The sequence below is a fragment of the Mustela nigripes genome, chromosome X (genome assembly GCF_022355385.1).
Source record: "Mustela nigripes isolate SB6536 chromosome X, MUSNIG.SB6536, whole genome shotgun sequence".
Taxonomy (NCBI): Eukaryota; Metazoa; Chordata; class Mammalia; order Carnivora; family Mustelidae; genus Mustela; species Mustela nigripes.
The window spans coordinates 68,649,372-68,666,579 of NC_081575.1; the positions used below are offsets into that span (position 1 = coordinate 68,649,372).

General features: G+C 37.3%; 1 protein-coding gene across 1 annotated transcript in view; it reads left to right on the forward strand.

The window, feature by feature from the left end:
• LOC132007102 (testis-expressed protein 11-like) overlaps positions 1 to 17,208 on the forward strand; it is a 208,448-nt gene that overhangs the window by 124,132 nt on the left and 67,108 nt on the right. The window contains exon 13 of the mRNA XM_059385234.1: positions 7,557 to 7,629. Within this exon, the coding sequence (XP_059241217.1) occupies positions 7,557 to 7,629 (73 nt within the window). The remainder of the gene's footprint in view (positions 1 to 7,556; positions 7,630 to 17,208) is intronic.

A 17,208-nucleotide genomic window follows, 5' to 3' on the forward strand; every position in this document is an offset into this window, starting at 1 on the left:
GGAAATGTATGTGAAAAAAAATACGTGAAAGATAGTTGTGTGGCTGGAAAAGCCTAAAACATTTACTGTTTGACCTTTTATACAAATGTATCCTGACCCCTATCCTACATTATTTTTTAACAAACGTATTGAGGTATAATTAGCATAGCTTAGGATTCACCCAGTAAAGTATACAGTTTAAAGGTTTTTAGAATATTCAGATTTGTGCAGCTATTGACACAATATAGTTTTTTTGTTTGTTTGTTTTGGGTTTTTTTTTTTTTAAGATTTCACTTATGTACTTGACAGAGATCACAAGTAGGCAGAGAGGCAGGCAGAGAGAGAGAGAGAAGGAAGCAGGCTCCCTGCTGAGCAGAGAGCCCGATGTGGGGCTCAATCCCAGGATCCTGAGATCATGACCCAAGCCAAAGGCAGAGGCCTTAACCCACTGAGCCACCCAGGCATCCCCACAATATAGTTTTTAAAACATTTCATCACTCTAAAAAAATATCACTTACCTATTAGCAGTCACTCCCTGTCCCAACCAGTAGCCCTAGGCATCCACTAATCTATTTTGTGTCTTTATAGATTTCCTATTGTGGATATTTCATATAAATATTATCATATGACTTAATCTTTCCTTACTGACTCCGTATAGGTTCACCATGTTGTAGTTTGGATCAGTACTCCATTCCCATAATGGCTGAATGATATTCCAATATATGAATATACCACATTTTGTTTTTCCATTCATCCATGGATGGATATTGAGTTTTAACAATTTTCAGCTGTTACAAATAATGCTATGGTAAACACTTATATAGAAATTTTGTGTGGACATGTGTGTTTTATTTTCCCTTGAGTATATACCTAGCAGTGGAATTGCTCGGTTTTATGATAACTCTATGCTTAATCTTGTGAGGAACTACCAGAGTATTTTCCAGAGCAGCAAAACCATTTTACATTCCCACCAGCACTAGGCTAAGGTTCTACTTTCTGCACCTCCTTGCCACAACTTTCAGTTTCAGTAGTTTATGTTTCTGGAAATGTGTGTATTATAATCTAAGTGATCTTATTTTTTGGCTTACAGTTGGTCATAGTTTTCCCTTAGAATCATTTTTTTATTTCTGTAAGTTTGATGATTATGGCCCCTCTTTCACTCCTGATTATAGTCATTTGTGTCTTCTCCTTTTTTTTTTCTTGACCAGTTTATACAAAATTTTTTCAATTTCATTTTCTTTTTCAAGAACCAAGTTTGATTTCTTTTATCTCCCTATTATGTTTCTGGTCTCTGTTTCATTAATTCCCACTCTAATCTTTATCATTTTCTTCCTTCTGGTTGCTTAGGTTTTAGTTTGCTTTTCTTCCAGTGTCTTAGAGTAGAAGTTTAGCTTAGTAACTTACTTCTTCTTTTTGTAATAACTTTTATAGCTATAAATTTCCCTCTAAGCACTGTGTCTTAAGCTGTTTGAAGCACTATAAATTTGGGGACACATTCAGACCCACAGCATTCCTCCTTTGGCCCCTCAAAATTCATATCCTCCTCATACAAAATACATTCATTCCATCTCAATAGCTCTAAACATCTTAATTCATTCTAGCATTGACTCAAAAATCTAAGTCCATAGTTTCTTCTAAATATCATCTAAACCAGATACGAGGTAAGATTGAAGGTACAATTCATCCTGAGGCAAATTGCTCTACAGCTATGAACATGTGAAATCAAACAAGTTATATGCTTCCAAAATGCAGTGGAGAGACAGGAATAAGATAGATATTCCTATTCAAAAAGGAGAAATAGGAAAAAAAAAGTTAATGGGTTCAAAGTAAGTCTGAAACCTAGTGGGCCAAGTAATATTAAACACCAAGGCTTGGGAACAATCCTCCTTGGCTTTGTGTCCCACATTCTGGACCCACTGGGACTGCAGTTGTGTCCCCAAACCTCTAGGCCCCATCCACATGGTTCTGCCAGGTGTAAACCCATGCTATAGCTCTCACAGATTAAGGTTCAGACTGGAATCCCTCACAGTAGCTGTGCCGCCCTGGGATGGAAAGCTGCACTGGGTGTTGCCCCTAATGGGGGTCTCCTGCTATAGCTTCACCCCACAGCGGTTTTTTGAGCTCCAAAGTCTCCTCTGGCATCTTTTGAAATCTAGGTGGAAGCCTTTATGCTCCCCGCTCTTGCATTCTGCCTACCATGAGGACACCAAGCTGATGACTTCCCAAAGTTTGTGACCTATGCCGTCTGGAGGGGCAGGCATAACAGCCTGCTGCACTTGGAGTGGCTGTGCAACATGGCCCCAGAATTTGAGAAGGGGAGTCGGGGAGGTTCAGTGGCACTGGGGAGCTGTGTCTCCTCCTTTGAAATCATTCTGCCTCTTAGACCCTTGTACTCTAGGGCCTGTGTTGGGAGGCCTTTTTTAGGGCCAGCCCCAAGAACTCTGAACTGCCTCAGGTCATTCTTCCATTGCTTTGGACAAGAGTTACTAACTTCTGTTTAGATGGCTGACCAATTTCCCCATTATCTTGGTGTGTGAATAGCTCCTGGCTTCTGTTGAGATGGTTGAACCACAGCATTCTCCTTATCAAATTTCAATCATACCCATAGTGTTCCATCTTAAACTAGCTTTCTTATTTCTTTCAATTTGATAGGCTGAAAATTTTCCAAATTTTTAAATTGTGCTTCCTTTAAAAAAAAAAAAGATTTAATTATTTATTTGAGAGAGTATGCAAGAGAGTGAGCAGCAGTTGAGGTGGGGGGCAAAGAGAGAGGGAGACCAGAATCCCCACTGAGCAGGGAACCCAATGTGGAGCTCAGTGCAGGGGTCAATCCCAGGACCTGAGCAGAAGGCAGACACTTAATGGATTGAGCCACCCAGGTGCCCCTGTGCTTCCTTTGTGATTAGCATTTTCACCTTTAAATCATTTCTCTCTTCTTATATTTTACTATAAGCATTCAAGAGAAACCAGGCCACTTTTTCAGCACCTTGCTTAGAAATTTTTTTAGCCAAATGTCCAATTTCGCCACTCAAAAGTATTCTATGAAACACTAGGACATAAACACAATCCCGCCAAACTTTTTGCTATTTTTTTTGCGTGGGTGGCTTTCCTCCAATTTCCATTGTTCCTCCTTCGTCATCGGAATGATCTTCAATATCCATATTTCTACCAACATTCTCTTCACTGTATTCCCAAACTGTTCTCTAAGAAGATTGATTTCTGCAGCTATTCTCTTTCTTGGTCCTCATGTAACCAGGGCACAGGGATGTCTGAGGGTCCCAGACAGACCAGATCTGGCCATGCGCTGACAAAATCCAAAGGCAGAGAGGGGATTGGTGGTGAAAAAAGAAAGGAATTTATTTCAGTGAGGGCAACAATGGGAAGATAGCAGACTAGTGTCTCAAAGACAACCGTGGAAGTGCTAAAAATAATTCTAGGTTTATACAAGGAAAACGTGGGGAAAAGGTCAGTAGGTACATGAAGATACAGTCATTGTCTTGGGATCAGTCACATGGGGTCTTGCAGGCTCAGGGCAATCCTTATTGCTTGAGAGGGTAGTTTAATTCCCATCATGGGATGCTTTGCCCACAGAGTACTTTGCCTGAGTTGAGATAAGCCAAAAAGAAGAGCTTCATCAATTAGAAAGTACAGACGGAGGTAAAAAATGGGGATAGCTGAAGTCCTCTTTCAAATATGAGAATTGCTCTTAACCATTCATTCTCAGCAAAGTAGTTTTTTTCTAGCTCACGCCTCTGAACTCTTCCAGCTTCTACCCATTATACAGTTCCAAAACTGCTTCCATTCATTCAGGCGTTTGTTAGAGAAGCACCCCACTCTCAGTGCTAGTTTTCTCTCTTAGCCCGTTTAGGCTTCTATAACTAAAACACCACACACTGAGAAGCTTATAAACAACAGAATTTTATTTCTCACAGTTCTTGAGGATAGAAGTCCAAGATCAAGGTACTAGCATGGTTGTGTTCTCTGGTGAGGGCCTTTTTCCCTGATTCCTAGTTTGCGCCTTTTTTCTTTGTCTTCACATGGTAGAAAGGGCTAAGGATCTCTCTATAGCCTCTTAAAGGGCACACATCCCATTCTTGAGGGCTCTACCTCTGTGACTTTAGCACCTCCTAAAAGCCCCACCTACTAATACCTGCACCTTTGAGGTTTAAGATTTCAACATATGAACTGGTTGAGTGGTACACATTCAGACCATAGCATACTGCTTGAGCAGCATCCCATATGTTTTGGTATGTTGTGTTTTCTTTTCATTCGTCTCGAATTATATTTAAATTTTCATTGTGATTTTTTTCTTTGACCCATTGTTTATTTAGTAGCCTCTTACTTAATATATCCACATATTTGTGAATTCCCCAAACTTGTATTATCTTATTGATTTCTAAACTTACTCCACTAAGGTCAGAGTACGTAGTTTGTGTAATTTCATGTTATTTAAACTTTATTTGAAGTTTGTGTTGGAGCCTAGCATATTGTCTGTCCTGGAGAAAGTGCCGTGTGTGCTTGAGAAGAATTTGTGTGATTCTTGGGTTGGTGGAATGGTCTATGGAATGGTGTGTTAGTTATAAAAAACAATGGTTTTGGGGTGCCTGGGTGGCTCAGTGGGTTAAAGCCTCTGCCTTCGGCTCGGGTCGTGATCCCAGGGTCCTGGGATCGAGCCCCATGTCGGGCTCTCTGCTCCGCTGGGAGCCTGCTTCCTCCTCTCTCTCTGCCTGCCTCTCTGCCTACTTGTGATTTCTCTCTGTCACATAAATAAAATTTAAAAGAAAAAAAAACAATGGTTTTATACAATTGCTTTTTAAAAGAATTGAAAGAAGAAAAAAGAAATATATATTTATATACTTTTATGTTTACATAACTATTACATAATTGCTTTTACCAGTGTACTTTTTTTCTGTTTGGATTCAGACTATCTGGCGTCATTTGTTTTCAGCCTGAAGAACTTCTCCTAGCATTTTTATAAAATGGTTCTGCCAGCAATAAATTCTATCGACTTTTGTTTATAATTTTTTTGTTTTTTGCTTTCAGTTCTGAAAGATAGTTTTGCTGGTTATTAGATTGTTGGTTAATGGTTATTGTCTTTGGGGCGCCTGGGTGGCTCAGTGGGTTAAAGCCTCTGCTTTCGGCTCAGGTCATGATCCCAGGGTCCTGGGATCAAGCCCTGCATCGGGCTCTCTGCTCGGCAGGGAGCCTGCTTCCTTCTCTCCTCTGCCTGCCTCTCTGCCTACTTGTGATCTCTATCTGTCAAATAAATAAATAAAATCTTTTAAAAAAACTGTTACTATCTTTCATCATATTGAATATGTTATCCCACTGCCTTCTTTATTGAGATTATATATTTGCTGAGACATTGTCACCAAACCTTTGTTAAACTGTGATTTCCTTTTGTTGTTTGAACATACTTAAAATAGCTGCTTTGAAATCTTTGTCTGCCAAGTTCAGCATCTGGACCTTTTCAGTCAATTCCTCTTGCCTGCTTTTTTCCTGCATTTGGGTCGTACTTTACCATTTCTTTGCATATCTCACAATATTCTGTTGAAAACTAGACATTTTAGATAATATATTGAAGCATCTTTGAATACTTATTCTCCTCTGTGGTTTGTTGTCATTAATACTTGCTTGTTTATTGGTTTAGAGACTTGGCTGGGCTAGTTCAGGCTAGTCTACTTCCCTCAGCTATACAGAAGGGTTCGGCTTCTGATATCACTCTCTAGAGGTCACAGTCTTTGCTTGTGGAGTCACCCTGGCCCCCCCTCTACAAAGGGATGAAAGTAGTTTTAGCAGGGTTATTTTTATAGTTTCTCTTTCCGCGATATCCTTGTTAACTTCTGAATAGTCTTTCATTGGTGTTAACCCAGATGTTAATCTTGACTAATTACTAGCATGGTTGCTTTTTGGTGGGGGTGAGTGTGTGTGTGTGTTTGTGTGTGTGCGTGCGCACGTGCATGTGCATGTTTGTGTTCAAAAATGCTTTTAGACATTAATTGTTCCACAGTCTGATACACTTAATGTGAGGCTCCTTTGAAAAGTGGTAGGGATCTTAGTTTTTTCTCACCCTCGTTCCCTATGTAAGCTTCTGGATGGTCTTCTGTTTTGCATGTTGACATCATTGAGCTATTAGCCTCTTTTTAAGTATTCAACTCCGAAATCTCCCTTTTTTTTTTTTTGGAGTAGCCTTAGACTTGAACTTCCCCAAGCTGTGTTCCAATTAAAGTCAGTCCTCTTAGGCAGAGATACAGAGCTGACTCTTCTAATGAGCTGCTGCTTCTCCTGAGAAGAAATTTTATATCACTGTTTTGGAGCTGGAAGTGGGAACATGGCACATTTCTCTCAGAGTGACAGTCCAGCTCTGTGAGTAAGGTGCTTGGCAGGAGTCATAGTCCCTGGCATTCTGAACTTGCCTCTCCCAGTGGAAACTCTGTCCTATAAGCAAGCTGCAGTGAGGGCAATTGAGACCCAGTAACTGTAATTTCCCATGCCTGGTTATAGGGACTGGGTAGAGGAAGAGAGCTCCAGGCCTCTTATTTGTGCTTATTATAATAGAGTTCCTGCAATTCAGATCGGGGGGAGGAGGATGAAAAGTGCTGGCAGCTTGCCCCTTCTGGAAATGCCTAGTCTAGAAGCTGAGAATACAGGGAGCCCCATCTTCTTGGTCATACACACCCCCCCAAAGTAGCACTCACACTGAGCTGGGAGTGGATGGTGAGTAGATGAGGGTTCAGCTATCATGGGTGTTTACTGTCTTACTGAGACTCAGTAGATTCCTGGAATAGAAGTGTCTCCATTTTCTTTTTACCCTTTGGGCAATTTCCTGAGACTTTACATGTTTGTGTTTTATAATTCATCAGTTACGGTTGTTTTACTAGGGGGAGGGTCCATGGAACTCTTCATAACACCATTCTAGAAGTGCTGCTCTTCTGTCCTAGATTATTAAAATTGATAGTGCTAAAGATTTTCTGTTTAATCCTCATTTTCTGGGACATGAAGAAAATTACAAATGGGGCCACCTGGGTGGCTCAGTTGGCTAAGTGTCTGCCTTTGGCTCAGGTTATGATCCCAGGGTCCTGGGATTGAGTCCCACATTGGGCTCCCTGCTCAACAGGGAGTCTGCTTCTTCTCCCTCTGTGGCTGCCCCCTGCTTGTGCTTGTATTTCTGCAACTAAATAAATAAGTAAATAAAATCTTTAAAAAAGAAATATAAATAGGGGCACCTGGGTGGCTCAGTGGGTTAAAGCCTCTGCCTTCAGCTCGGGTCATGATCCCAGGGTCCTGGGATGGAGCCCCGCATCGGGCTCTCTGCTCTGTGGAGAGCCTGCTTCCTCTTCTCTCTCTGCCTGCCTCTCTACCTACTTGTGATCTCTGTCAAATAAATAAATAAAATCTTTAAAAAAAAAAAGAAATACAAAGAGAGGTTAATATTTGTATATAAATTATAAGTGTTCAGCTTAAACTGTAATTTTTCTATCATTTTTAACTGCTTTTAATGCATATGATACATTATTTTAATTTGCTTTAAGTTTTGTCTGGTTGAGACTAATTTTCTTTGCATTATTGCCAAATAGACCGAGTTACTGAGTCGTGCCCTCGAGCAGATCCATAAATGTAGAGAAATCTGGAATCTCCTGAAAGAAACAGGTACAGTGGGAACTGGGAGTTCGGTAATACAGTTATAAAAGGCATTTCTAATCTGAATAACTCAGTCTTTATCACCAGAAATTTGTGCCACTTCAGTACTTGATAGCCAGTCAAATGATTGTTTGAAGACCGTATGACTATACTTTGACTCTCTGACACACTGCTTGGCATAAGAATATTTTTTACTTTGTTTTTTTATGGAAGCATAGTATTGAGTATAAAAATAGGATCATTATTGTTCAATATGACATTATTGCCCTTAGGCCACTAGATTTCATGTCTAATTTAATCAAGCTCTAATTCTGAGTAAATGTAGGCTACAGAGCCTTCCAAACCATAATCATATCAGATACTATTAACTTTTTATTATGAAATAATCAAAATAGTAATTAACCTTTTTAAAGTTATATAATAACTTGATACTGTTTCTTCATTAAGGATGGTATTGGCTTTTAGGTGTAGGCATTTTTTTAATGTTTTGTCCATCTGTTCCTATTTTAGAATTTTAAAGAATCAATATTGAATTACATGCCTTTTCAACTTCTGTAGAGATAACCTTATGGTTTTTGTCTTTTGAAGTATTAACATATTGAAGTAAAGTAATAGATTTCCAAAAGTAAGGCATCATTGCATTTCTGAATAAATCCTACTTGATCATGGTGTATTATTATAATTATTGATGAATTTGGTTTCCTAAAATTTAGAAGTTATTGGTTTGTTTTTTTCTTTTGTTTATATGTGATATCTTTGGTGGATTTTGGTATTGAACTGTAGGACTTAAAAGGAAGAACATAAACATAAAATTGAATTCACCTTTCTCAGTCTATGATAGCCATTTAAAGGAATAAAGACAAAAAGAAAGGATGGAAAATACCTAAATGACATTTATAGAAGATTTAAAAGAAATACGTACTATAGCCTGAAAATAGAAAATCCATCTTCTATTTATGTGTCCTTTGGACATTTACAAAATTGTTCACAAAGAAAACCTGAATAAATTCCAAGACACAGAAATAAAGCAATGTTATCTATCACAGTGCAATAAAACAAGGAATTGATGGAATCAAGACAAAACTCTTGACCTCTTGGACATTTTAAAACACAGAAACTACAAAATACCTAGAAAATAATGATCTTGAAAGTACTTTATAACAGAATCTAAAGTGCTAAAGCAGTTCTCAGAGCAAAATTCATAGCTTCAATGACTTATTTTAAAAGTATGTCAGGGGCACCTGGGTGGCTCAGTGTGTTAAAGCCTGTGCTTTCGGCTCAGGTCATGATCCCAGGGTCCTGGTATCGAGCCCATCGTCGGGCTCTCTGCTTGGCAGGGAGCCTGCTTCCTCCCTTCTCTCTGCCTGCCTCTGCCTACTTGTGATCTCTATCAAATAAATAAATAAAATCTTTAAAAAAAATAAAAAGTATGTCAAAATGCTGTCCACTAAAAAATCAGTTTTTTCATCCTAGGAACATAGCTGGATCATTCTAGGAACATAGCTGGACTATACACACACACACATCTAACTATATATATGTGTATATGTATATATTTCTATATCTGTATCTCTATGTCATTACAGAATTGAAAATTAAAACATATGATACATATGATACTATTCCATATGTGTTAGAATCACAAAAATCTAAAACACTCATACCACCAAATGCTGGCAAGTATGTGGAGCAATAGAAAAGTCTTATTCATTGCTGTCAGGAACGCCTGCCTGTGGTATAGACACTTGGAAGACAATTTAGTACTTTCTTATAAAACTCTCACTATACATTCCAGCAACTGTACTTTTTGTTATTTACTCAAATAAATTGGAAACTTATGTCCATGCAAAGACCTGCATGTGGGTGTTTATACAGGCTTTATTCATTGCTTAAACTTGGAATCAGTCAAGATATTCTTCAGTAGGTGAATGGATAAATCTGTGGTATGTCTAAACAATGAAATCTTAATCAGAGATAAGAAATGAGATACTAAGCCATGAAAAATCATGGGAGAATCTTTTGTTAAAGATTTATTTATTTATTTATTTATTTAAGACAGAGAAGGAGAGTGTGGAGGGAGGGGCAGAGGGAGAGAGAGAATCCTGAAGCAGACTCCCCACTGAGCATGGAGCCCAAAGTGAGGCTGGATCTAGGGCCCCAAAATCATCACCTGAGCAGAAATCAAGAGTCAGCGCTTGGCGGCTTAAATGCATATTATTTTAATATGCATCTTAAATGCATATTATTTTAAATATATTTTATATATAATATAAAATTATATATATTTATATATAATATATAATTATATATATATCATATAATTTTCTTCATCAATCTGAAAAGGCTACATACCACATGATTCTGACTATATGATATTCCAGAAAAGTCAAAACTGTGGAGAAAATAAAAAGATCGCTGGTTGGCAGAGGTTAGTTGGGGAGGAAAGGATGAATAGACAGAACATAGAGAATTTTTAGGGCAGTGAAACTGTTCTGTGATACTACAGCAGTAGAAACCTGTCATTATACATTTGTCAAAACCCATAAAACATACATCATCAGGAGTGAACCCTAATATAACTATGGACTTTGGGTGAAAATGATGTGCAGTTTCATTGATTAGAGCAAATATAGCACTATGGCACAGAATGTTCAGTAGTGGGGTATGTTCTTTGAGGGGGAGTGGATTTGGTATATGTGGAAACTTTGTACTCTCCACCCAATTTTGCTGTGAACCTAGAACTGCTTTAAAAGAATGCCTATTACCAAAAGGGCAAGAGATAAAAATGCTAAAGAGAATGTGGAGAAAAGAGAACCCTTGTGCACATTGGTGGGAATGTATAATTGATACAGCCACTATGGAAAACAGTTATGGAGGTTCCTCAAAAAATTAAAAACAGAATGATCTAGAAATTTTACTTCTGGGTATATATCCAAAGGAAATGAAATCACTAACTCAAAGAGATATCTACACCTCCATACTGATTACAACATTATTCACAATTGGCAAGACAAGGAAGTAATTTAAGTGCCCATGAAAAGAGGAGTGGATGGGGGCACCTGGGTGGCTCAGTGGATTAAAGCCTCTGCCTTCAGCCCAGGTCGTGATCCCAGGGTCCTGGGATCGAGCCCCACATCCAGCTCTCTGCTCAACGGGGAGCCTGCTTCCCTCTCTCTCTCTGCCTGGCTCTCTGCCTACTTGTGATCTGTCTGTCAAATAAATAAATAAAAATCTTAAAAAAAAAGAAAAGAGGAGTGATGAAGAAAATATGATATATGTGTTCATCAGTATGTACATACAGTGAAACATTCAGCCTTAGAAAAGAAGGAAATCCTATGATTCTGATGGAAATTGGAGGGGGAGATGAACGATGAGAGACTATGGACTCTGAAAAACAACCTGAGGGTTTTGAAGGGGCAGGGAGTGGGAGGTTGGGTGATCCTGGTGGTGGGTATTATGGAGGGCACGTATTGCATGGAGCACTGGGTGTGGTGCATAAACAATGAGTTCTGGTACACTGAAAAGAAATTTAAAAAATAAAAAAATAAAATGTAAAACAAAAAGAGAGAGAAGGAAATCCTGCCACTTACAAGACATGAATGAACCTAGAGGGCATTATGCTAAAAGAAGTAAGTCAGAGAACTGTTTTTGAACAGTTGTTTTTATTTCATTATTTCAGTTTTCTTCCTTGGGGTCTTTGTATACTTTGGATTTCCTTTGCTTGTCTTCTAACTGTATCATTTTCTCTCTTTTGAAGTTTTAATTTCCATTTTTATTTTTTAAACCCATGTCAAACATTTAAGTCAATTAATTAATGAACCACTGAGATGTTAACAGGTGGTTCAGAGGAGAATTAAAAGACACACAAACTGAGGGTTTTAGAGGGGAGGGGTGCTGGGGGATGGGTGAGCCTGGTGATGGTTATTAAGGAGGGTGCAGACTGCATGGAGCACTGGGTGTTATATGTAAAGAATGAATCTTGGACCACTACATCAAAAACTACTGATGTACTATATGCTGAATAGCATAACACAGTAAGGGGCGCCTGGGTGGCTTAGTGGGTCAAAGCCTCTGCTTTCGGGTCAGGTCATGATCTCAGGGTCATGGGGGCTCTCTGCTCAGCAGGGAGCCTGCTTCCTCCTCTCTCTGCCTGCCTCTCTGCCTATTTGTGATTTCTGTCTGTCAAATAAATAAAATATTAAAAATAACCAAAAAACATAACACAATAAAAAAAATTTTTTAAAAGACAAAGACAATTAGGAAGTGAATTTCCAAGTATATGCAGAATTGAATTGTATTTGTGTTCTGTTATCTTTTGCCATTCCAAAGCTAGGATACCAGAGCCACGAAATCCTCTCTACCACATTTCACCTGTAGCACCTCTTTTCTCAAGGTCCCTGAAATTTACTGAGGGTTCCTGACCTCTTGGAAAGTGAACTCCCTACCACATTTATACTGGGACCATATAAAAAAGGTACCAGGATAATTCCCTGAGGGGATTGTGTAGGTATGTGCTCCATAAGGATGAGGTAAGATCAACATTACACCTTAAGATTATGTTACCATAACTGATTAATGGCTCTCATTGGCCATGCCTTGGTTGCACAGTCAATTTGTCCATTTATATCTTGGTTTTAAAAAAAGGACAATGGAATTGATTTTTAGGTTTTGATGCTGTGGTATATAAGATTAAATGGAGTAATGGATCATGAGTACATCTATTATTTTTTTAATTTTTTATTTTAATTCCAGGTAGTTTCAGATGTACAATATAGTAATTCAGCAGTTCCATACGGTCACTCTGTTTTCATCATGACATGTGCACTCTCTTTTTTTAAAAGATTTTATTTATTTATTTGACAGATCAGAAGTAGGCAGAGAGGCAGGCAGAGAGAGGAGGAAGCAGGCTCCCTGCTAAGCAGAGAGCCCGATGCAGGGCTCGATTCCAGGACTCTGGGATCATGACCTGAGCCGAAAGCAGAGGCTTTAACCCACTGAGCCACCCAGGCACCCCGACATGTGCACTCTTTTATCACCATCACCTATTTAACCCTTCACCCCACTACCCTCCCCTCTTGTAACCATCAGATTGTTCTCTATAATTGAGTCTGTTTCTTGCTATATCTCTCTTATTTTTCCCTTTTCTTGTGTGTTTTGTTTCTTAAATTCCACATATGAGTGAAATCATATGGTACTTATCTTTCTAATTGTGTTATATATAAAGATCTGGAGTATTTAAACATAAACCTAGTCTCCTGTCAATCTCTGTAACCATGATTTAAAAATATATAAAAACATACAAACTATTATTTAAACGGTAAAAAAAGGACAAATTCTTATACAAACAATGCTTATAACTATATTGCTGTGGAAAGTAGGGAGACTTAATGAAAGTTTCTGAATTCAGAAGGAGGGGTAAGATCAGGAGGACGTGAATGAGAAACATTATTTTAATATATTTGATTTTAGTTTACAGAAGCAGTGTCTACTAAATTGTTTTGAGTTACAAACAATTTAAAAAGAGGATTTTCTCATATATTCAGAAAATAGAACATTAAAACAATGTCAACAATATTCCAAATACATAACCACAATAAAATTTCCTTTATCAATTTATTCAGTCCTGTGTAGTTGATGTTCTGCTGGATCTTGGGTCAGTAGTCTGCTTTTATAAAACTGTAAGCTTTTAGGTTAGAAGAAAACCTGGAAGCCCTCATTAAGTGCACTGGTATGGTCTCAGGGTTGTCTGGTGTCAACTCAGAAACCGGTAATCAAGATTCTCTTCTGACAGGTCAACAGTTTGAAGAACCTGATAGAGTCCTTTTCTGTGGGGCTCTGAGACTGTCTTTCTTTGTTAAATACACAAACTCTTGCCTGTCACTTAAAGCAGAGTCTTCAGGCAAACATCAGAGTAAAACAAACTGTCTATACATTATAGAGATTAAATAGCTGTGGTTAATTTAGTTAAGGTAACCAATAATACCAGAGTGGAAGGAAGGTAAAATTCTTTTGGAGGGTTCAGTATATAATTAAATCATAACAGTTTTTAACTGCAGTTATATATGCAAAAAACATAAAATTTGCCATTTTAGCCATTTTATGTGTACAGTTCAGTGGCGTTAATTACATTCACAATGTTAAGAAACTTTCACTACTACCTATTTCCAAAACTTTTTCATCACCTCTAACAAACTCTGTACCCATTTAGAAATAACTCTGTATCACCCTTTCTCCCAGCCCCTGGTAACTTCTCATGGTACTGTCTAGATATAAGTGGAGTCATATAATATTTTTCCTTTTGTAACTTGCTTATTTCACTTAGTATAATGTTTTTAAGGTTTACCCACATTGTGATAAATCAGTACTTGGCATTCTTTTTTATGCCTGAAAATATTCCATTATATGGATATACCACATTTTATCTATTCATCTGGTCATCAATACTTGGGTGGTTTTCACCTTTGGCTACTGTGAGTAATGCTGGTGTGAACATCAGTGCATAAGTATCTGCTTCAGTCCCTGTGTTCAATGTTTTGGGTCTATATCTAGAACTGGAATTGCTGGGTTATAGGATAATACATTGTTTAACTTTTTGCAGAACTGCCAAACTTCCACAGCAGCCTCACCATTCTCCATTCCCACAAGCACTGAATGAGTGTTCTAATATCTTTACTTCCTTGCCACCACTTCACTATTACGTCTTTTGGATTATAGCCATTCTGTTGAATATGAAGTGCTCATTGTTGTTTTCTTTGCATTTCTTTAATGAGTAATGATGTGGGATGACTTTTCATGTGTTTATTGGCCATTTATATATCTTTTTTGGGAAACAAACACTTGTTTGCCACATCCTTTGCCCACTTATTTGGGTTATATTTTCATTGTTGCCTTGTATTAAACCTAAAAAAGAAAAGCCTGAAGTGCTCGTCTCCTCCTGTATCTTCTTTTTCCCTGTGTGTCGTCTTTACCTTTACAGTGAACACTTCACTTCTGATATTTCTGGTTACCAAATGTACGGAGGTTTTCCCTCCACAACAAGTAGTTTTCTGTAACATCAGCTGGGTGCTCTACAGTTCAATTCAGTTCTGACACTATCTACCCAGAGATAGTCTTAGGTCCCAGTTTATGGGAGTTAGTCCCACAAGACTGACCCCCACCCCCAACCATTTCAGACACCAGTCATAGGCTCAGGTTGACTTGTGACCAACCAGCTATACATTGGAATTCCCAATAACACTCACCTTGGGTTTGATTAACATAAGTGATTTTTGCCCATTTGCCCTTTTTCTTTCTTTTGGATTCATTGGGATCTTCTGTGTATATATAGGATCATGTCATCTGTGAACAGTGATAATTTTGCTTCTTCCTTTCTAATGTGGATGCCTTTTATTTCCTTTGTTCTTTGTTTTTCTTTTCCTAATTTCTCTCACTAGAACATCCGCTATGGTGTTGAATAGCACCAGTGAAAGCAGGCATTCTTTTATTGTTTCTAATCCTAAGGAGAAAGCCTCAGTATTTCCCAATTGACAGTGATACCTGTAAGTTTTTGTAAATGTTCTCTATTAGGCGGAGTATTTTCCCATCTATTCCTAGTTTTATGAATAGTTTATTTTCTTTATCATGAAAGGATTCTGAATTTTTTTATTTCATTGATTCAATTTTTTCTACTATTTGTTTCATATTTATCTGTTCTTTATTATTTCCATCTTTCTGGTAGGTTTGGCTTTATCTTGCTCTTCTAGTTACTCATGAGACTTAAAGTTAGTTTGTTCCTTTAAATCTTTTTTTTTTTGTAAAATTTTTAAAAGATTTTATTTATTTGACAGAGAAATAGAGCACAAGAAGGCAGAGCAGCAGGCAGAGGGAGAGGGAGAAGTAGACTCCACCGAGCAGGGAACCCGATGCATGGCTCAATCCCAGAACCCTGGGACCATGACCTGAGCTGAAAGCAGATGCTTAACTGACTGAGCCAGCCAGGTGCCCCTAAATCTTATTTTAAATGTAGAACTTTACAGCTATAGATTTCCCTCTGAATACTGCCTTCCCTGCATCCCCTAAGTTTTAGTATGTTGTATCTTTGTTATCATTCATTTCTATGTATTTTCTAATTTCTCTTATAATTTTTTTCTTTGGCCTATTGACTACTTAATAGTATGTTTTTTAATATGCACCTATTTATGAATTTTTTCACTTTTACAGATCTCTAGCTTTGTTCTGTTATGGTCAGAGAATATACTTCATATGATTTCAGTCTTATGAAATTTACTGACACTTGTTTTGTAGCTGTGTGTTCTATACTGCAGAATATTCCATGAGCACTTGAGGAGAATGTGATTTGTGCTGTTGTTGGATGGAGTATTTTCTATATGCCTGTTAGGCCTACTTGATTTATAGTGTTGTTCACATCTTTCTTTGTTGATCCTCTATCTTGATATTCTGTCCATTTCTGAAAAAAAAATTATGAGTTATGATTAGTGTTTCTCTTGAAGTTTACTCTCAAGATAGTCAATAATCTTCAGGAACTGCTCATAAGGTATACAATTTCTGAAAATCTTATGTTAACAGTTTTTTACTTTTAAAAATATAAGGGAGGCTAAGCATCTCTTCTGATTTTGCAACTCTTCTCATGCAACTCTTAAACAATAGTAACCCATCAAATGAACCTAATTTTCACATTTCTCTCTTTATGAGGAGAAGGAATTAATTTTTGCATTTCCCCAGCATCCCTTTTAGAAATCTCAAAGGTAGTTTTAGGTTTAAAAGATATCCTGAAAACTTTATAAAAACTTTGTATCTTTTATAACAGGATGTGACTTTTTGGAAAACAAAATCAAGAGTTGTTAGAGATTGTTTGGGTACTTGATTAAGATAGGATTATGGATGCCTCAGAAACAATACTTGATTACCTATCTAAGCAAAATGACATTGAAATATTTTAAAAAGAAGCGTAGGAAGTAACATAGTTTTAAAGAACTTTAGCTCTTTGATAAATGAGGAAACTGTACTTTGCCATTAAATGATCAAGAATAAAGACATAATAAACACAACTTAAAGATCAGAAAATTATTCTAGTAAAACACAGAATCTGCTATCTAGGCAGATTACATAGAAAATAAAGAATAACCTTTCTTATTATAAGTGAAGGCATTAATCAGTAAACCAAGCAAGCCCATCAAAATCAAGATAATTTTGCTACATTTAAATACATTACAGAGCTTTATCTAGGACACAGATTTAAACCAGGTCAAGTAAAATTTACTTTCTAAATCAGTCCTTCATTTTATGCTCTTTATATTCTGAAACAAACTGACAATCTTTTTAGTGATCTGCCAGGTCAAAACTATTTTCATAATACTAAGACATGTCGCTTTCCAGAAGCTATGTGATATGTGATATTGTAATAGATCAAAGACAGAAGCATATATGAGAATCTAGTTATTTCTATTAAGTCAGAATAAAGAGTTTTTAGAAATTTTCTAGTCTTCTCATTGATTTTTTAAATATAATTTTTTTGAAAATTGACATTAACATTCAATGATTTTGTCTCAAATAAGTTCAGTTAGTGAATATACATAAATTTTCTGTTCT